This window comes from Molothrus aeneus, chromosome 2, assembly GCF_037042795.1.
Source record: "Molothrus aeneus isolate 106 chromosome 2, BPBGC_Maene_1.0, whole genome shotgun sequence".
NCBI lineage: Eukaryota > Metazoa > Chordata > Aves > Passeriformes > Icteridae > Molothrus > Molothrus aeneus.
In genome coordinates, this window is record NC_089647.1 from 86,951,886 (window position 1) to 86,974,292 (window position 22,407).

Here is a 22,407-nt window from a genome sequence, read left to right on the forward strand (position 1 = left end):
TCAGGAAGCCATGAAAGCTTTTCCAGTGAAAGCTACCTGGTTTCATCACAGGACTGTAACAGCATGAAGCTCTTAAATTTCTCCATGAGAGGGCATTACTTAAATATAAAAAGGAGGGGAGGAGGGATAGAAAGCACAGAGCAATTGCAAAACAAAGAAAACCTAGCCAAAATAAAAATAGCCCAAATGGACTTTATGCAAGCTTCTTCATACACACATCTGGCCCAGGGAAAAATTCCCAGTATTAATAGGGAACATGCAGAGGGATCTCTGCTGAACCAAGGAAAAATTGCTGGATGAACATGTAGAGAGAAAAGGATTAGGATGAATATATAAACTTATGACTCTTCCACTTAAGGGACTGCTATGTCAAACACTATAAATGACACGTCAACATTTACATTACCTAACTATTTCATGGCTTGATCTGTATAAGAAAGAACAGAATAGGAGAGCATATTGTCAGTTGGAAGGGATCTACAACAATCACAGAATGGAAAGGGTTGGAAGGGACCTCAATGGGTCATCAGGTTCAACCTCCCTGGTCAAGCAAGGTTATCCCAGAACACATTGCACAAGATTGTGTCCAAATGGCCCTTGGAAGTTCCCAGTAAGGGACACTCCACAACCACTCTGGGCAATCTGTTCATTTAGTAACAGGCCTACATTATTCTTTGTTTTCCTTTTGTTATTAATGCATTTCAAAAAGCTTTTCTTGTTTTCTTTGAAATCCTGGGAATCATCTAGTCCAACTGCCTGACCACTTCAGGACAGACCAAAAGCTGAAGTTATTAAGGACTTTGTCCAAATGCCTCTTAAACACTGGCAGGTCTGGTGGGACATCAACCACCTCTCAGAAGGAATCCTGTTCAGCATCTGGCCGTCCTCTCATTAAAGAGATGCTTCCTCATGCTCCCCAGTCACAGCTTTGAACCATTCCCAAAATAAAACTGCTGTAAATTTCAGTGCTAGGACTTTTTACATGGGAGCAGAAGAGAAAAGAACAGCCCTACACACTGACCAAGCAACAGTGGGATGAATGGAACTTCAGATGGCTTTTACTGGGTCATGGCAAGGTTGCTACAACTCGTGTTAATATCGACTTCCTGAAGATGAGCTTGACTTTCAAAAGTTGCAGAAACATTGCAAAAGGGATCAGTGCATAACAGATCAGGGATTTGACATTCTCTCCCTCTCCAACATTGTGTCCCTCTCCAACTCCTAAATCTTCCAAATGTTCCAGGTATATTTCATTATAGCAAAGTGTGTGAAGATATTTCACAGTAAGCAAGTGCAGGACTGGGCTGGTGAAAGCCTAGACTAAGTAGCTTCTTGCTGTAAGGGATGACCATTTCTGCAGGAAAAGACATGCATAGGAACAGAACCACACTACTTTGCAGCAGAGAAAATGAAAGCAGCAAACCACCCTCAGCTAAACAAGTTTTCCATTGAAACTTAATGTTCCTAGGCAACACTTTTTCAGTGATTTTAACCAGAGGTTAATTTGGTTGTTAAACAAGCTTTCCACACACACACAACTAGCTGGGGTTACCTTGAGCTTCCTGGACATGCAGACACTGACCATGCTCAGAATCAGTTTGGGGTTTTCTGTCTGTGACTCACCAATAGCTATGGCCCAGTAAACTTCTGATCCATTCAATAACTCACCACATGCAATGGCAGAGTAAACCTGAGAGCCTGGGACTTGGAGTAAAATTCGAAATGGAGCAACGCGGGCATTAGAGTCTAACACGGCGTCCAGGGCACCAACCAAGCGACCTGCAAAGAAAATGGGGGAAAAGAGGATTAATGCCAGTTCTCACTTCTGTAGCCTGCAAGCTGTTTCACAGTTACAGCCATAAAACTAAAATACAGAATGTAACGATAACAATTCTTCCCCAGTTTTATCTTCTAATTTACAGGTGCTCAGAGGGCAAAAGGCAAACCAGATTAGAAGATCAAAAGCATATAGAATCCTCTGCATTTCTGGTTTTGCCTCATATATATGAATATAACCACAGAACTGAAGTGGAAAGACCTGAGGGCATCTTAAGAAGTTAGAGTTCCAGCCCTGCTCTGAAGTTGGATAAATACACCTATGCTGTAAGTGGTGTTTGTCCAACCTGTTCTTCAAAACCTGCCACAATCAAGATGCAACAATTTCTCCAGGTAGCCTCTTCCACTATTTTTATTAAATATTCTTACAAAAAAAAAAAAAACAAACAAAAACCAAACCAATCAAACAAACAAAAAAGACAAAAACTAACCAAACCAAACCAAACAAAACACAAACCAAAACCAAACAAAAACCCTAACAAATAACCCTACCCTAAACAAACAAGTCAACTACCACAATCTTAAACTTTCTTGCTGGAAATTAATCTTGCTCCCTGGAACATGCAGAGTAATTGGCCACAGGCACTTCTGATACTGATGTTCAACATAACAAAAAATTATCATGGTTTAATGATTTCTCTATTTCTAAAGAAATCCAAATCATCTCATCTATTCCTTTTTGGTCATGTTTTTCAAACAGCTCACTGTTCTTGAACTTACACTGGAATCTCTCCAGCTTATCTTTAAGAACAACACTCAACTGGACCTGATGCTCACTGCTACTGAAGTCTCAGCCACTGGCAGAAGGGAAGATCACCTCCTGTATCTTGCATACCTACCACTGTATCCAAGAAAGCTTGCAGCAGTATTCCACTGCAAATCACCACTTGATTTCAGTACAGACAAATTCATTTTGAAGAGCTGCAGCAATTGCTAACGCCAAAAAAGACTTTCCAGTCTGAAGGACACCTGGAGTTCCTGGAGTTTCTTGCTACCCATTCCCCTGAGCAGGTAAAACCAAGCTATCCATGAAAAAGTTATCTGAATGCCATGATTTACACATGCAAGCTGGCATATTAAATAACTCAGAATTGGTTTAAGGTGCTTACAAATAGAAATTCAAGGCAGCTTTATACTCAGTTTTCCTGTGCATTCTGCAGAGACACAATCTCCTAAGGAGAGGGATGGCAGAGAGGGAGGAACAGCTTATCATGTTTGTTTTATCCCTACAGTATCTAGGAAGTTTTCTGTATTACTTTTTTCTCTTTGCACATGTAACTTTTTAAACCTGTAGTATTTTTGTTTCTTCACCATTAACCCAACACAAAAGGAACTAATTTCCATCTCCAAAAGGTTTGCCAGCCCTTGGCACCGCATGCTGTTTTAAATATGGCATTCTCCAGTCCATCACCCAAGTGATTAATGGAAATAATAGAGACCTACAAAGTCCTAATTGCCTTCTCAATGGGATAACAAATGACAGCTAATTAATTTGAGTATAACACAACCAAACAGCATTTGAACCACTTTCGGGTCCAGGAGCTGTAAGAAGCTCACATGGAACAGCATCAATAACCTGAGAGCAAAGAAAATTACATTAAATACTTCCTCCTTGCACACACACAAAACATCAATGATGCTTTCAAAGCCAAGCAGAAGTTGGACACAATAGGTCTTAAAACTGTACAGTGAAACTCTTCAACAGCAGTGTGCTTCTCACTTAAATATGTGACCAGATATTACACCCATCTGTTTAAAATGGAGATCTGAATTTGCAGACTGATGACATGTATAGTGTCTGAAATTGCTACATGCTCTCCTATAACTACAAGAAAAAAGCATAAAAACTCATCCTAGTATAAAAGGTATCAAATTAGCTGTGCTCACAGAAAGCAGTATGCAGAAAACTTTAGTGTGCAGTCTTCAAAACATTGGATTAAAGAAAGCATTTAATGATGCAGAGAACAGAAATAGAGTTTAACTTTCAAATTTCAGAATTGATGATAGGCCTAGGAGAAAGATTCTTTTTCATTTCACTAAAGTCATAGAAAAAAGTCAACTAACAGCAAGTGCTACCAAAATCCCTAGAGAATGCTAAATGAAAATCTAATTTGTGAAATATCTTTTTTTTCTTTCAGAAACCATGAAACAAACACATGACAGCACAGAAGTAGCTGCAAAGTTTTGCCTTACTAATTCTTAGCCTGTGCAAAATTAATTCCTTTTTCTCTTCCTGAATAACAGACCAGAAAACCCAATTCCTCTTCTCACTGTTTACTTCTGCTTACAATTTCCATTTTGCTTACAAACTATTAAAAAGAAAACCATTCCTCCTTCAACTGTACAAAGAAATAATCACCTCCCATTTCTAAACTATCCATAGCTAAAATATTAACTCAGGATGACAAAGAGGAGCCAGAACTAAGACACAAAGAGAAGAAAAAGAGCGTGGCCATCAGGATACCTGCCAGAATAAAGCCCAGGTGGCCTGGCCCCTCTATGAGTGCTTTGCAAGGGAACAGCAACTCCACACATAAATCCTAAGCCATCCACAGGGAGTCCTGTCCTGTCCCACCTCTGCCAGGAGAGGCTGCAGTGGGGTCATAAGGGGAGCAAAGGAAAATAAGAGCAAGAACTGCTAAAGTTGAGCCAGCACAAAGAGTGGGTCCCACCCCCGTGTTTAGAGGCTCCTTTATTTTTTGGCTAAGAGACTGACAGAGATAGAGAACAGAAAAAAGAGATTACTAAGAGTGCATTTGCAGAAGCATGAAAAGGATTCAACATTAATATACACACCCTGGCCAATATGATAATTTAGTTGAAACTCTGGTAACAAGAAAATTACCAAAACTAGAAGCAATTTTTTTCCAGTGTAAGTTGCCTCATAATTAAATCGGGGTAACTTTTGCATCATAAGATTGAAAAACAACCAACCTAAAGATCCCTGAGTGAAGAAACAAACAACAGTTTGTTTCAACACTGATGTTGAAACTTATGCTATGAAAAATACCCAGCTTGTGAGCAAACACCTGCCTCATAACATGTCCAACCAGCTGGTTCCATGGAAGGTCTTTTATAAAACAGAATGTGTTTAAAAAACAGAAGGGTATCTGGCTAGCAAGATAAATTACATTAAGAGCCTCTGGCTCACATATTGACACATCAGCTTGCCTTCAGTCAGGGTGATGCAGACTTCTTCCACATCATAGATGAAAGTGAAACCATCTATAATTCAAGACAGCAAAAAATGAAAAGGAAACAGAAGCAGAAGAGGAAAAGAGAACTGCTACCCTGGTTTTCTTCCCAAAACTCTTTTTTTTTTTTCACCCTATATGAGACAAGATTTTTGGGAGGAACTTAAAATTCAGAGTAGCTCTTCCCCTTTAATGAGGCACTTCACCAACTTCTTGTCCATTTTCTGACCTCCCAAGAAATATTTCAGGAAAAGCAAATAACCATACACTAACTGTACTATGGAAAGCTGCAGACATTGGTTTACAAAGCCTCTCACGAAAGACCACTGACAGAACATTGCAGGTTCCTCAAAAGGTGCAAGTTTCTTCATGCAGAAGGAATATTTTTAGGCTAAAATTCATATGCAGATGTCTGGTGTAATATGCATACTTTTAACACATATGGAGAAGAAGACAGGAGAAGGGGAAAGACACTTTTCTACTGAAGTTATACGCTCTCAATAAATCTAAACACTTTAGCTGGAAGCTGGATTTCAGATACAGGCAACATCTATCTATATTTTTCAGAAGTATATTTATAAAACATATCTGGAAAACTCACTAGAAATCCCATGCTTTATTTGGTAGTTTTTATTTCACTGAAACATCTACTTTCATGCATATTTGGTTGCTTGAGTAAAGAAAACACCTTCAAGTAAAACACATCTACTTGTATCAAATGTATGTGCATACTATGGATACAATACAAGAAATAAATTTAAGTTTAAAATTAGCATGAAACAATTTCAAATTCTACAACAGGTAGGTACTGTCTCTCCTTTACAGAGGTCAACCTGTAACCAAATAGAACACAAACAGGACATGATGCACTATGGATTTGCTGAGCATTTCTTCACACACATATAAAAATTAATCAAGGATATTTCTATAAGCATCAGGTTCTCAAATGAACTATCAAAAGTGCACTACTCTTCATCTTTAAAGATATGGTTTCTTCCCCCACTTAAAGATAAAAGATTGCATTACAATTTCTCTTGTGTCATGTTCATAACTAATCTAATAAAAGGAACGTGTTTACCTTAGGTTAACTTTATACCAACTTCTACTAAATACTGCATATCTTTCAAATTAAAGAATGCAGGCTCCTTTCCCAAATCACTGTTAATCATCTATGTGGGATTTCTAAAATCATTTTAAACTTCCAAGACATGGGCAGAGGGTGAGTAAAGCTGAACTCGAAACTCAAACTGAAAAACCATCTGTTATTTCCATCTTTTAAGGCAATATTCAAGAGCCAGTCCAAGATACCCTCTACATACAGCAAGATGATTTCTACCTACCTCCATCATATATGAAAGGCCTTAAAGGGAAATTTTTGAGAACTACTCAAAAATGGGGTGGCCACTTCAGCAGCTAAACCATGCTGCAAGACAGAGGGACTTAGGAGTCCAGGACTAACAAGTTAATAAAACCCTCCCCAAAAAAAATTAAACAAAAAGGGAAAAGACCAAAACTGCTTGTCTTTTTTTTTTTTTTGGCGGGGGGCAGGGGGAAGTGAAGGGAGGCACTGGGGGAAGAAGGACGGGGAGAAGAAAAAAAAAGGAGATTTAAATCTAAGTGACAAGGAAGCCTGCGGTGTCACAACACTCAGCATTGTTACCCTTTCAGTTCTCCTTGGTTTTTAAGTAAGACACTTAGTCACCACAGCCAGGATCTTTTGATTAACATGAACTCATCCATCCATTACAAAGTGGGGAATGAAAGCCAGTGTAGTTCCAAGAAGCAATTACATGTGGTATCTGCAATTGGTCAGTAAGAAATTCTGATGGCGCTTTTAAAATCTGGGGAACAGAGGGTCAGATGCACAGAGGCACCTGTTCCCACACAGCCATGAACTTCCCAAATCAAGCACTTACACCCTCTCTACCAAAATGAAAGGGGTGACAGAGAAGACAGAGTCCAGACTGCATCTCCAGCATCCTGGGGAACACCTTTAGTCACTGTACAAACAAAGTGACTGCTGCAGAAGTTTGAAGCAGAGAGAAAACTGTCTTTCCTCTTCTCCTAAGTCTACTTAGAAAAAAAAAAAAAAACCTTGAGATTTCCACTGCACCTGAGACAGATGTGCAACAATGCCTGACTGAAGAGTATTTGCCACATCTAGCCCTTCCAAGAAAACAGGCACAGGACCACCACCACACAAGGACCCAAACCAGATTGCCAAGATGTTCAGGGACTCCAAAGCTGAGGTTTCTCTCAGCTGCAGGAACCTGGCACTTCCAAAGTCAAGAAAATTATGGCACCACATGGTCTCTAGGGACTGCAGTGACTGATCTGCAGGGACATGAAAAAGAGCACTTGGTGGCTATGCTCACTCATATCATGCCAAAGCCATGTTTTAAGTACTCATACCCTTTTTTTCTCAGTCAGACTAGGTTATTTTTGTAAGACAAAACCAGCAAATTGGGGTATTTACAATTACAGTCACAGAGCAGCATTGCTCCAGTGTGAAACCATGAAGGAAAAAGCATGCCTTCAAATTCATCCTTGGGAGATCACTGCTGCTTGCTACATCTGCTCCACCAGAGAAAGCAGGGAGAAGAAAGAAAAATAAGCCCAGTTGTCTGAAAAAAGCTGTACTCTTACTGGAAAGGAGAAAGCTCTTCCAGGAAGTGGAGGAGCTAACAGTACAGGCTGCTTCCCAGTGGATGCAGTTTTACAAGGAGAGTTAATAGCTGCAAGAATCACTCTAAGCTGTTTAGGCATGTGAATTGGGAGAAAAGAACAAATCAAACAATTCACATGATCATAAAAATAAAGGTGGAGGTTTTTTTTAAGGACAGTGAAATTGAACAGCTTCAATAAAGCAGAATTAATCTTGGCTTTTTGAGGCAGAGAAGCACTTCATACCCCGAATCCTAATTACACTTCTCCACATAGCTTCCTCCATCCTGCAATGATTTACAAACAATTAGTGTCTCAGAAGAGCCATGGTGGGCAGCAATTAGCCATGCTAGGGGAGGCAAGCAAACTGCCTGAAGGAACAGCCCACCTCCAGGCAGAACACAGGGAGGGACACATGGATGTACCCATTCCCTACCCCTGCCATCCCTGGGCTCCAGCTGGAACAGAAAGCTGCTTTTCACACCAGGATAAGCTCAGCCTGGCCAAAGGGCACTCCTGGGACAGCACCAAATAGCACAGATTGCTTGCCTGGCTCTGCAAGGCATCTCGGAAGCTCTCCCTAGGACCAATGTCCTTGCTGAGAGAGGGATGGGAGGACCATGAAGCTGATTCTCATCAGGCCTCAACCACCTCCCCACGCAGGAGCCCTAACTTGTGACCATGACCCAGGGCTGAGATGCAGTGAGCACCACTGCAGCCTCTATCCTCACCCAGGGAGTGCCAGCCCTGGGCATTCCAGGCTAAGGTGGAAGCTTTTGAGCCGCACCAAGGTAGGATACAGCCCAGGGTAGTGCTCATGAAGCTACTGTTGGCCAGTGGTGGCCCCCAGCATAAATGATTGGGGACATCTCTAGATCTTTCATATCATTTGATTTCTCTAAAAGTTCAAAACTCAGATGTTTAGTGGGTTGTTGATTTCACTCAGGCCACCCTAAAATCCATGGTTTTGATGGGTAATAACACCATCAGTTACGCAAAGCTGCTAATAACAACGGCTTAATGCAACCACACTGTCTTTGTTGAATTCTGCAAAATTGTATAAACAGGCTTTGATCCAGTACAGTACCCATTCAAAAGTATTTATTACACTTCTACCACCAGAAAAAAGGAGTTGCAAAACTTATTTGGGTAAGTACATAAGAAAAAGGATGAAGGAGGACTCCTGCAACGGCTGTAGGAAGGCTCTGTTTCCTTTGAAATGATAAGGGCTCACCACACTGCAAGATAAGCACAGACAACATTAGATTTCAGCATAAAGACCTAATGCTCCGAGTATTTATTCACCCAGGAAAATACCCAACATCCAAACCCTTACATTACTTCTAGCACAGACCTTGCCAGATCAAACACTGCCACTGAGTAAATTGGTTTCTGTTGAATTGGGACTTTTTTCAACCTGGTATGTAGAAACAAATTGTAACAAAATACTTAATCATTATGCAAGGTCCCAGTGCTATGGAGAGAAGGTGGACATGAGAAATGTGGGGAGCTCATGCATTTCCTGTGGGGGCTGGTGTCCCATGGTCCCCATGACTCCCCTATCCCTGGATGTGATGCTAAGTGCTTGTGTCAGACCACCACATGCAGAGGGAGAGACCACACAGGAGGAAGAAATGAGATGAATTATGAACTGTCTCTCCTGGAATGGTGGAAATGGCATCCCCACCCTGGAGCACTGATTATTTCTCCCCAGCACAGCTTCCCCACGGGCTGTTTCCCCAGGTGGGCATGCTGCCATGGCAAAGCACTCACAGCTGCTTATCTCAGTCCTCTGCCATCAGTCCAGCTCAAGCCAAGCCTATTTTTATAACCCTGAAGGCCACTGAGCCAAATGCTTTGGTTCTCATGTTACAAGTAAAAATACCTGAAACTGTTTTCCACCTGAATATGCACAAGAAGATGGGATATACCAGTTGCTGCTGCAGCCCTGTAGATTATTCAGACATGCACCACTACTCAGGGGAGTATAAAAAAGTCTCTTTTTCGGTGGATACTGTAAATAATGCTGAATAGACCAAACTAGTGCTACACTAACTCACCCACCACTGACATGTTCATTTATTTTATAGGGAAGACATTTTTTCCTGAAAGGGTGGTGAGACACTGAATCAGGTTGCCCAGAGAAACTGTGGATGCCCTGTGCTGGAAGTGTTGAAGGCCAGGCTGGATGGGGCTCTGAGCAACCTGCTCGAGTGGGAGCAGTCCCTGCCCTTGGCAGGGGGGTTGGAACTAGATGGTCTTTAAGGTCCTTCCAGCCCAAATCATTCTAGGATTTTCCTGCCTTTTTCTGTGCCATTTGGCCTCCACATCATGAAAGTAAAAAGCCACTGTAGGGTTTAGTGGATTAGTCTTGCACAAAGTGGTGGTCAATTCCTGTGCAGACACAACCCAGCTCCTCCTTTCCAAGCACAGGTATTTCCTCACCTTTAACACTGGCACTTAACACACTGCTAACATTTCAACACAAGCACCTGCATTTCCCCTTAGCCATCTCAGCACCACAGTAGTGCTCAGGAGCAGGTAACTCACCCCAGAAAGGCAAGCAGAGGGGACCAGAGTGGCACACACAGCTCAGGGGCTCAGAGGTCAGGAACTGGGGTGCCCAGCTTTGCAGGTGGTAGCTTGGCACCCTACTCCTATCCTTCCAGCTCATGCCTCTTGGCCAAACACTGTAATGGAGAAGCCATCCTCTTGGGAAAGCACTTCTAAATATGCATTCTCCTTAAAAAAATGTTACAGTAAAATAAAGAGAGGAAAAAAAGGAAAAAAAACCTGCTGATCTGAATTCCAGTTGTGGGCAAGGCTAGATAATGTTTTGACAAGAGTCCAAGCTTTCAATAAAGTATGCATATTTCTCCTTCTCCTGTGCAAGGCTTCAGAGAGCTGTTCCTTAAGGAAACAAACCCATGAATACTGACAGTAACCATTACCAATATCCTCTATTAACATCAGTATTGTGGCACCTTCCTCTCCTCAAACTGCTTAATTTAAAATGAAAGTGTACTCTTGGGTTTGGGGTTTTCTTCATTCGTGCTGAGATTGACTCTAACTTACTTTGGTATCCTGAACATATATTAAGACAAAAAGGAACACTTTTCTGAAAACTATATTGGGATAGGCCTTTTAATATGATTCTATTTGATAATGACTAATTATGATATTTTTATAATGAATATTGATTATGATATTTGATAATGAATAATTCATTTAATATGAAAGGCTAGTAATTTCGCCTTTTGCCTCTCCAGAAAGCAAAAAAAAAAAAAAAAAAATAGTACGGGGATTCTTATTTGCATTCCCTAGTAAAAATCCAAGTCTTGAGGTATTTTGGACCCTCCTCTGCTACAATGTAATGAACAGGGGCAATCTAGATGAATTCCCCATCTGAGCTGCAGCAATCTTCATCCACTGTGGTCCTCTTACTGCCTTTCCCATGATGAAATTATTTACTTCAGACCTTGGGAGATGTGCAGGGCCACCAAAAGCTGAGCTATTGACAATGATTACAGGACTGCTTGGACAGTAGAGTATGAAAGAGCAGCAAAAGATCTTTTAATTTTTCATTTCCAGGAAAATTTTACAGAGCTTATCAGTAGCCATTTCTCTGTATGCCTTATAAAAACTAACACCCAAGCAAAGGGAAAATAAGGAAGAAAGGTCTTATCACACAAACTAGACAGTTCTCCACTCAAGAGGTAGTTGGTAGGTGAGTTCAAAAGCTATTGCCCTGCAAAAAATTTATTTAAGAGAAAAAATTAAATCCTCCAAGCTCCATTAAAGATGGAGCTTGGAAATGTATTTACCATGCCTACCACATTTATATTTATTAAAGCAATAATAAGGCTTAGATTCATATACAGAAGATGTTTTTTCTGCCAGTCTATTATATTTAAAGTTGTGAACCAAAAAGTTTTGTAAGAACTAAAAAATAAATTAATTTCCTTTTAAAATGTTAGTCCTCTGCAAGTTTCAAATAATGCAAAACTATATCCAGCTTGGATAGTGCCCTGAGCTGAAAATGGAAGCTAGAAGAGTAGGGAAAAATATCATAGCTAAATTAAAAACATGGGTAAAACAAGAACAAAACATAATTTTTTATTGATCTACTTCAAGCAAGAAGTTAAAGAAGCACTGTATCTCAACCAGACAAAAAGCTGCTTGAAACAAGAGTTCATTTTAAGGTCTTATTTAACCTTATTTATAAAAGGAAAGATTCACAAGTGTTGCTAAGTGGGTTTTTATATGCTAAGAGTGTGCAATGTGAAGCACTGTATAAACAAAAACTGCAACACTAGCTGCTCAGGAAGAGTGAAAGACGACTCTCAGTCCAGCACTCCTGATAAAATCCTTCCCAACATATCCCAGAACAAGCAGTTTTGCTGTCAAAATGCAGAAAACTAATCAAAGAGGAAGGTGCATGAGGGTTTCAATATCCCTTCCTAAAAATTAAAGTAGTGATTCATTTAAAGGCTAAACCATCTTGCAGTATTTACCATAAGGCATTTGACGGTATTTTTTACTACTGCCATATCAAGCTTATCATTAATATGTAACATCAGAACCAAAGACATCAGTATGTATTAAATCCAACTAACTCTGATCTGTTAATCATGGCTACATCACAAATCTTTTTCTGTAGGGATCACTACAGTGCTCTCCAATTAGGCAAAGAAAACCCCAAAATCAACTGATATTGATGAGCTAAATAATTGTTTAAATCTGTAACTTAAAATTAGTCATTAAATAAAAAATTGCAATTCAGATTTTTAAAGTATTTCTAAACATTTTCAATTTTCTTATTAAGTCTCTGACCAGTAGAGCTGTCAAGAAGAGATCCAGGTAAAGGAGCAAGTTAAACATTTACTTCAAAAAGCATATCCCTAAGGAAGACAAAAACCAGAACAAGACTGGGGAAGCAATGAAGAGTTAAATACAACCCCCATCATTGTTTGTACCCTCTGCTTGCAAGCCCAGTGTGCATTTGGGAACTGCCCTAGGACACAAATTAAATAACAGTAGGAAATAGAGTCTCTCACTCACAAACATCTGCTCAGCGTCTGACAAAAACACAGTACACAAAGAAACACAGATATGGGGGAAAAAGCACTTTTGTGCAAGAGACTGTCTTTAGTGCATTCTTCAGGAATTAAATCCACATAAAATACACCCTCCAGCTGTGCTAACTTACTCTTACCTAATAGTTAAAATGCCCTGGTAAGAACAAAGAAGAGTCCTAGAAGAAAGAGACAGGCAAATATGAGAATTGGGCCATAAAACAGATGTCCTCACACAGGTTCAGTGCAAATACAATGTTGTGGCAACATGCACAAGGGCAACTCAGGCATCACACCTTTCCACCCTGCTGAAAGCAAATTATGTCACAGGTGGTCAGCTGCTCCATCTACACTTGTATGAAATCTAACATTCTCAGAGTTTTGTTTTGCTGATCCTACCCAGGTCTAACACAGCCTCAGGACATGCAGCCTCCTCCTCCCCTGCAGGAGCTGAGATTCTCTTCTGCTGTGGCACCTGCTCTCATGTACCAAATCTTCACATCTTTGAAACTTCTTCCTTTTCATAAAATGTAACTGCAATTGCCCAGGGATCAAGTTATTAAAGGGAAAACAGATTTGGATATTGTTCTCACTTAAGCTTTGCTTCCCCAGTAACACAGACAAAAACTTCTAGCTTTTGGCTTTGCCACTTGGTAAATCATACTCTGAAATGTGGCAGAGCTTTACTGCCCTTCTGCCAGTTTGGGAAAGACAGGTACTAATTAAGTGTCTCTACAGTCATGTAAAGCAAGAATCAGGAGATAAGTTTTGCACTGAAAGCAAACACACACCAGCAAAGCCTTGCTGTTTCTCAGCACCCATCTCCATTTCCTTCACTGCAAGTAAAAACTGAAAAAATAAAATTACACTATCTGACCCCAGCCATAGCGACTGCTCTGTAACTCCTGCATTTTGGTTTTAGGACTCAAATTCTTAAGCCCTTTGAAATACAAACGTTTCCAAATGGTTTAAGAGACTGTCAGAACCTACAGTTCCCTTGGAAAAATGTGCAAGACAGGAGTGGCTTTCCTTTGCCAGCCAAAAGAGATTTGAGCAAGCCTGTGCACTGTAGATTCAGCAAAATGATTCACCTGAAAATGAACCAGAGAGAAAAGCAGTTTGTTTGGTTTAAGCTTGCAAATTTCTGTAGTGAAAAGCTCAGGCGCAAGGCATTAACATTTGTGAAACTGAACCTCATGATTGTCCTGGACCTAAATCAAGCAGCTGTAAACGGCTATTTTTAACTCTGAAAATTAATCCACATCGTCTTTACTGTCACAAAAGAGCAGCCTGACTTCCAAACAGGGCCGAAGAAAATAGGAGGTTAAGTGTTTTAACTTGCTGGCAAAACTTCCATTTCATTAGTGATACATTGACAGCATGCAATCTACCAAGCCACAGTTCAAGTTTTGTGCACTTTATGGACAGGTAGGATAAGATCCAATTAAAAAAGGCAACAATGCAGAAAGCAGTATTATCAAATGGCAAGGGTCAATAGTTCAGGAAAAAAAGATTTTCATAACATAAATACTGAACGTGGTAATGCAGCTTTTTAAATTCCACAGAAAATACTGATTTTTAAAATACCTGACAATTCTTTCAAATATATAAGCTACCATTATAACTTCTCACTTTATAATATTCAAAACAGCCTGGTTTGCTTTTTAGTAAGAACTACACTGTTAAACGATATTAATTCTCCAAAGCATTGTTTATTTGAATTCAGTTGCTGCTGTCTTCGAACCAAAAGTTTGGCCCAAATTCCCTATGCTACAACGTCAGCGCAGCCTAACACATCATTCTCGCCGGAGTTATTCACGGATCCATACTGTTGCGAGGGTAGAGCGTGAATAACTCCGTGCACACCCTTCACTACACGTATCTGGAGTGCCACATGGATATAACGTGCCCGATCTACAGCCACCATAACCCGGAGCAGAATTAATGCAAACAATAAGACAGAAGGCACTTTACACAACAGTGAATTCACAACCCCCGCCCCGCAATGTCATGTCTCGCCCAAAAGCCAGGAGTCCTATGTGTACTTATATAGCCCTCGTTATAGAAAGAGGAGGCGAGCGGCAGGTCGCGGACGGTCCCGGAGGGGCACGGGTACCACATCCCACTGCGTGCCCCCGGCACCATCCCTGCACCTCTCACTGCCGGCCCCAGGGACCTCCGTCGCGTCCCGCGGGCTGCAGTCCCGGGCGCCTCTCCCCGGCCGCATCCTCCGGCCACGGGCACCGGCTCCGCACCTCCTGACGGGCTCCGCGCCCGCCCTCAGTCACGCCGAGAAACCCATCGGGAGGGGAGAGCGGGGAAGTAACAATAAAAGTGGCTTCGGCGGTGCTCAAGGCTGCAGAAACGCGAAGCTGCTCCCCAGGCAGCTCGAGGGGAGCCGGGGCGGCCCGCACCTCCCGGCCGGCGGCTGCCTCCGCACTGCCCGCGGCGGGGGACCCGCGGCGCCTCCGCTATCGCCGAGTCGGGCCACTCGTGCCCGGCCCGAACAAAGAGGCCGCTCCCGCTTCCCGCAGCCCGACCCGCCGGCGGGTGCCCCGGCGCGGCCAAGTTCCCGTGGGGCAGACGCAGGGGGGATCTACCACCCGGCCCGGCCCGGCCCGGCCCGACGCCCCCCCGACGCCCCGCGCCCGCAGGTACCCGTGAAGCGGCCGCCGCCGTCTCCGTGACCCCGACGCCGCTGCAGGATGAAGTAGCCGCTGCTCTTCTGCGTGACCCACAGCTTGAGGGCGTTCTTCAGCAGCACCTCCTCGGGCTTCAGCCACATCTTCCCCCGGCTCGAAGTCCCGCTCTGTGCCCCCTCCGAGCCCGCCTGCCCCGCACGGCACCGCACCCGGCCGCCCCGGTCACATCGCCCCCCGCGGGCTGCGCGGCGCCGGCTCCGGCTCCCTCGGCGCGGGCCCGGCCGCCGGGGAGGGGCCGGGGGAGGAGCCCGGGCACGGGCCGCCCTTCCCGTGGAGCCGGGGGCTTTGTGCAGCGGGGCTCTGCTGCTCCGCACCGTCAGGGGGGACGGCGGGGCGCCCCGGCCGGAGGGAGGGAGGGAGGGAGAACCGGGGACGGGCCAGGTTCGCCCTCTCGGGGGTCCCGTGGCGCCCCGAGCCCCACACAGAGCCCGCTGGGGCCGCCGCGGTACCCCGGGGTCCTGGAGGATGCCCTGCCGCCGGGACCGCAGCCGGGCGGCTCCCGCTGCGTTTTACAGCGGCTGGGGCAGTCCCCGCACACCCGGCGTGTGCCCCGCAGGTCCCCCGGCGGAGCCGCCAGCAGTGCGGGAACGAAAGAGTGTCCTGGGCTTGGAGAGAGGTTGGGGGGATGGGGGTGTCTCTGCCTTCCTGTTTCCTTCTAGATCTAAGCCTAAAGCGTGAACCCGCAGCTGCTTTAGTATTTAAAGGCCGATGCTTGAAACCTCGTATCTGACTGAAAAGTCAGAATCTAAATTTTACAGTTCGGGGTTTTTTTCTCAATTTAAGAAATAATCTATCACTGCTTGCGGTTGAGCTATTGACAGGACCGTTTGTGAACTTGCACAAATGGTTACTGCTGCAGCACGTTATGTTTGTAAACCTCTGACACTGTATTTTACATTTTTATTAGCACAGGTTGTCATTAATGAGGGTGGTGAGACACTAGTACAGGTTGCTCAGAGAAGCTGCGGGGGCCTCATCCTTGCAAGTGTTCAAGGACAGGTTGGATGGAGCTCTGAGCATGATCCAATAAGTGTCCCTGCCTGTGGGAGGGGGGTTGGAACTACATCTTTACGGTCCCTCGCAAGACAACACTTTCTATTATTCTATGATTAAAACATAACCACTGTACTTAATTCCTGTCACATTCCATTTCCAGTTAACTGCAAATATTAAATAATTACTTTACAACAACTGAATTAGCAGGCTGCAAAACCTCTCTCTTCTAGATTAAAGACCTCAGTCACTGAGGGTTAAATCACACCTAAATTTCAGCCAAGATGCCTCTAAGTAGAGAATTTCGATTAGGGATAAAGATCTTCACTTCCCCAGCCTCTGCCTATGGGTACAAGAGTTGTGTACCAGCTCTTTGAAAGGTACCAGTGCTGCAGTGCGCTACTCAGCACAGCCAGCAGTAATTATTAGCTGGGAATTGGAAGGTGGCCATGTGGACTGCTTTTGAGTTGCCAGTGGGATCATTTAATAGTCAAAATTCTGTATTCAGCTACAATCTGGTAAACACTGTGTGATCTGTGTTCTTTACAATTTCTGTGTAAAGCAACAATTTCATTTCCATACATAGAATAGCAAGCAAGCACTTTGTCTGATATAAAAATAAAACTGTCAAAAGGAGAAGATGGACATCCACATAATAATGTATTAAAAATTAATGAGAACTTAAGGAGAAATTACTTTAAATGCTCTTGCAGGATAAGAATAGCTCAGAGATTTCACCTGCCCCCAAAACTATCCTGAAGATATGTAAGTATTGAAAGTTTAAATGCTTGGAAGTGAGTGAGTGAAGTGAGATGGTGAATTATTTCTTCCTTTTGCACATACTTGAATATTAATTTCAGTAATTGGTTTTTGGGCTTCTTTTACATTCAGTCTTGGGTTTTGGGCAGCTGATTTGAGACATAATTTAGAAGAGAACCAAACAAGTTGCTCACCTTTGACATCCTTTTGAGCTTGAGAGTTAGCAAAAGAGAAAAGCAGTTGAGGATCCAGTGTCATGCATACCTGCCTGTGTTACATCCTGAGACAAGCTTCTCTTGGACCCCACCAACAGTACTCCTTCAGAACCATGGGCTCTGGAACCACATCCAAGTTGGCCCAACAGCTGTTCAATCAAAATGGGATTGCTCATGCTTTTTAAGCAGCTATTCCCACACATAGAACTGGTGGCAGATAATTAACAAAGAATCTCTGAGAAATGGTTTCAGAGAAGCAAAAGGGGGATGGATGAGATGAGAGAAAACTTATTCAGGATGACAGAGTAAAACAAAGCATTTTGTAATATATACTGTAATAAATGCATCTACTGAATGCATCTACTTCTTTCCCAATATGGCATTGCACGTGGCAGTCCCTGACATCCTGAGGCACAGCTTCTACCTGAAAACTAGACAGTCTTTGGCAGCAGCTAAGAGTAAGTTTATTTATGAAGAAAGTCCTACAGTAATGTATTGATTATTTTCACAACCAGTATTTGAACAGGATTTGGATGATCTGAGGATCTTCTGAAGTCTCCTGTGAAGCAATAGTTTTAAAATGCTGGTGTCTAGAGAGGTACATAGAACCAGGGAGGATGGGAATCTAGTAGATTATGAGACAAAAATCAGAGTACCCTGAGAAGTTATATACCTTTTTATTTATTCTCTGATAAAGTCTAGAAAAGATAGTAGTATCTTACTCATTTTCTTGAAGGTACTTAAGGTTACTAGACTGAAGAAAAAGAGCTGTAAAAAATAAAGATGTATTTGAAAGGAAAGAACAGAAAGAAAATGAGGTTTCTGGCCTTATACCACCCTTAGCACACACTCTGAAATGACTGTGTTTGTGTTATGATGCTATCTATCTTTCTTAAATTTCAGTACTCATAGCACAAGGCAGTCTGCCATTCAGATTATGTTGGAGCATCAGTCATACCCAGAATAAACTGCAGAGATTCTGAGCATCCATAAAATAGAGTATAGACAGCATAGGGAACACTCAGAGGGAAAACTTTGCTTTTCCTCCTTACCTTTGTCACTGGCTGCCTTCCCAGCACTAGTCTCGCCCTTTAACTTCACACGACTTCATCTTTTTCATCCATCAAACAGATACATAATTTTTATTCTGGATGTCATTGAGGTGCTCAAGGAAGCCAAACTCCTCCTGTGCATAAAATGAATGATGGCAGGAAAGAGGCAGCTGTGGTGCTCTGGCCTCCTGCCTGGCTGGCCCTCTGCAGAGGGTACCAAACCTTCAGAGGGGACTGGCAACACTTGAACAAACTTGGGAGACTGTGAGTGTCCAGTGTTCTAGGATAGGCTCCAGGGCTTGCAGGTGCATGATTGCAGCTGATGGACATATGGGCTGCCACAAAAACAGGCTGTCCATGCTCCCTCCCTGACTCCTGTCAGACTATCTGTAGTGAATGCTTTTAACTAGTTAAACTAGTTGAAAACTTAAATTTATTAATGTGTTTTTGACTAAGTTAGTTCCTTAGTCATATTGTGACTGCTGGAAATTGGTTATAATTCTGCAGGTGCACAGTCCAATATGTTTCCAGTTTTGATTCTTTACCTTGTATGTTTATTAGTGTCTGAAAAACCCTGATCAGTGAGCTCATTCAATTCCCAAGACAGAGTTGCTGAAACTGTCAGATGATCCTGAGTTTGGACATATCAGAGACAGCAGTTAGTGCAGAGAAATAAAGTTTAGGGTGCTAGGGAAATAATACACATTAGTGAATATAACACTGGACAGTCAAACTGTTGGCTAATACATCTAGGAGAAAATAACTAAAACATACTTCTTTCAGGGAACAAAAAAAAAAAAAACCAAACCACAAAAAAAAAACCAAAAAAACCAAAAAAAAACAAAAAACCAAAAAAAAAAACAAAAAAACAAACCCACACCTCGCAGAGATTAATCAACAGCTGCTGTTTTCAACCCTTTATGTTCTGCAGCCCCAAAAATATTCCACTGCAGCTTCAGCCTCCTGTAGATCAGATGACAACAGGCATCAGTAAATTTACTTTTCTTTGTGGCATGTCCCCTTGAAGCCATCTGCCAACGCAGAGATCCACAGCCCCCCGGCTGAAAACCACTGAGCACCCTCAGAGCAGGGAAGGGATTTTGCTGAGGAAATGAAGCCACAAGTCTTCAGAATCACCATATTGAAAAGACTTTATCTCCCACCTACGCCTAACAAAGGAGAGATGTAGTGACACACTGGGTCAGTGCCCAGTGGCAGCCCTAAGCCCTTAGCACGCTGCTCCAGGCACTGGCTCACTCTTGAAAGAACTCTCAAGATCCAAAATACCCCACTGCTCACACTGCCAGGCTTTCCACAAAACATAGGATTATATTTCCTGCATGGAGTAGACAAATCTCCTTCACAGACCAGGTAGATAATAGTCCTCCTCTACAAAAATAGTCCTCCTCCTCCCCCCCCCTCTGATGGGACCATTCGTGATAAATCATATTAATTGCAGACCACTTCAGTATTTGAAAAATGTAGATGTAGTGGAGAAAAGACAAGAACAATGGGAATTATTAAGGGTTTAAAGCTGACTTGTGAGCTCACATTGCACTGGTGTGATATATGTGGAGCTCAGCTGGAAGTGACGACTGAAGTAAAGAACAAAACAGCTGCCTACAGGAACCTGTGTGTTAAATATAAAGAAGATGATGTATTTATTGCATTAAAAAGGTGATTCACTAAATGCAGCATGAGAGGTTTGGGTTTTTTGCTTTTTTAAAAAAATTGAAGTTAAGATTAAGTACTAAGCTTACTAAGCAAATCAGATTGATCTGAAAGTATTTTACTGTGAATAGCACATCAAGGACCGGACTAGAGGCATTTTAGAAATAGGATAAGATAAATAATTTCATGTATGATGGAGTTACTCTGTGATGTTAACTTTGTGATCAGAAAGATTAGGCAACCAAGCAAGATACCCTCTGCCTTTTAAGCACAGGTAATGACTTTTTTCTCCACAAGAAATCCCCTTCAAGAGAGGATTTTTTTAAAGATGCTTTGAAAGGCTCTTCTGCAAGGTTTTTTCCTGTCAGACACCCTCCCAGATATTGTGCTGTTGGAATGGAGCCATGTTTGCTTCTCACTCACAGAAAGTCCACTTCAAGTTTGGCAGAGATGAGAGGGCCGAAAGGGAAATCACGGTAGCTCACACGCAGATCCTAAATCCTGGCAGCATGCCTCCATTGAAACAGGACTGCAAAGACCCCTCCTGCCAGACAGATCAGATCCTGGGAATCTGTAAAAGCAGTTCTTAAGCTTAGATCTTTTGAACAGATTCAAACACAAGGTGGTTTTTTGTTTGAAAGGGTCACAGAAATGTAGTAGTCAAGGTCTTCCACACTGAGAACTGCTGAGTTTCAGGAACACTGAAACTGACTGAGCATTCTCAGCTTCATCTCCAAGTAATTTAATCTTCCTTGTCTTTCTCCTGTAATGGCTGGATTGCAAAAGCCAGTTAATGTTTATGGGTCCATATGTTTTTGTCCCCCTGCCTGTTCTAGCAAAGTAACAAAACTGTTACAACCTGTAATTAATTCCAGAGGTTTCATTCATTATCTCTGATTAAATTAATGCCTGTGCAATAAAGAAGATATATGAGGATATAATACAGTGTCAGGAGCAAGTGTAATTAAGTTATAGGCAACACTGTAAAAACACATTAGAAGTCTTGACTCACAGTTTTATGCAATGATATTTCCTGGCTTTTTCCCTGTCAATAACATTATTATGTGCATTTTTATATTTCAAGTACCAGCAATAGAACAGCAATATCCAAAATGATTATGTGGCTGATTCCACTTCTTATTTTACTTCCAGCATCACTTCCTCACTTCCAGTTGTAAAACCCACTTCTGCAATTTAGTACTGTCAAAGCTCTTCTGGGAACCACACAATTACTGTGACACTGGAAAGGTCATCACATTTCAAGGCATTTAACAAACATTTCCTATGAAAACAGCCTCTCTCAGGACACAATTAAAATAATACATACATGTGGTTTAAGGCAGTAAACTCCAGCTTTTTCTTGTCTCACTAAACTTCCAGTTCTCCAAAACACTGGATGAGAAAAACAATCCCTTAGCCCTTTACTCATAGATAGCAGATCTCTGCAGAGCACACAGGTGACAGAGAGCAAACCAAGGCAGGGCCACTGTTTCTCCAAAGGACAGCAGGGGAGTGAGGCCTTGTCTTGCCCTACCCACTACTTGACACCCTCTCCACCAGTGCTTAAGAATGTGTCTGCAGTCTGCCAGAGCTCAGCCATACCAGCTTTCCTCCCCACCTTCAGCAGGTGCAGAAGACCTCTGTTGAGCACAGAGGCAGTGACCCCAGGAAGCTAGGAGGAGATGATGTAGATTACTTCAGTTATGATGGAAAGAAAAAGGTATTTCTCCAGTCTCCTAACCCTAACCCAAACCCTCCCTGCCCATCCTCATTTTCATTCTCAATATATGGCTATGGGTAGACCCCATCCTCTCAGGATTCTTATATACAACCCTGTCTGACATTGAGATAAGAAAATTATTCTGGTACAAAAGAAGAGGAATGGCCAGCCCTGTATAAGAAACTGCACTCCAAGAATACAATTTATTTCTGGCTCGGCATAAGTCGCTGCAGTGTAGCGGGAATGGAATAGTTGGCCTCCTAAAATGCATTTCTGCTCTTTAGGGAGAATGAATCAAGCAGCCAGTGATTTTTCTACCTTTTGGTAGATGCAAGACCTTAAACAATAGAGCAAATTAGCAGAGCCAGAAACAAAGGAGGCAGAATCAAAAGCAAAGGTGCAAAGGCTCCATAACTTGTGACAAGGTGAAAAGCCCAGAGCAGAGAGGACAACACTTCCTGAACAGAGGTTGCAACCTGCCCCCTTTCTAATGGCAGTTTTCTGTAGAGCAGTGGTCTTTCAGCAG

The 22,407-nt window shown here is 42.5% G+C and overlaps 1 protein-coding gene across 1 annotated transcript in view; it reads right to left on the reverse strand.

Moving 5' to 3' along the window:
• The window catches only part of TBC1D8 (TBC1 domain family member 8), a 49,177-nt gene extending 33,623 nt beyond the window's left edge, over positions 1-15,554 (reverse strand). Inside the window, exons 1-2 of the mRNA XM_066545239.1 lie at positions 15,428-15,554; positions 1,669-1,779 (exon numbers count right to left, since the gene is read on the reverse strand). Coding sequence (XP_066401336.1) covers positions 1,669-1,779; positions 15,428-15,554 — 238 coding nt within the window. The remainder of the gene's footprint in view (positions 1-1,668; positions 1,780-15,427) is intronic.
• Between the last annotated feature and the right edge of the window lie 6,853 nt (positions 15,555-22,407).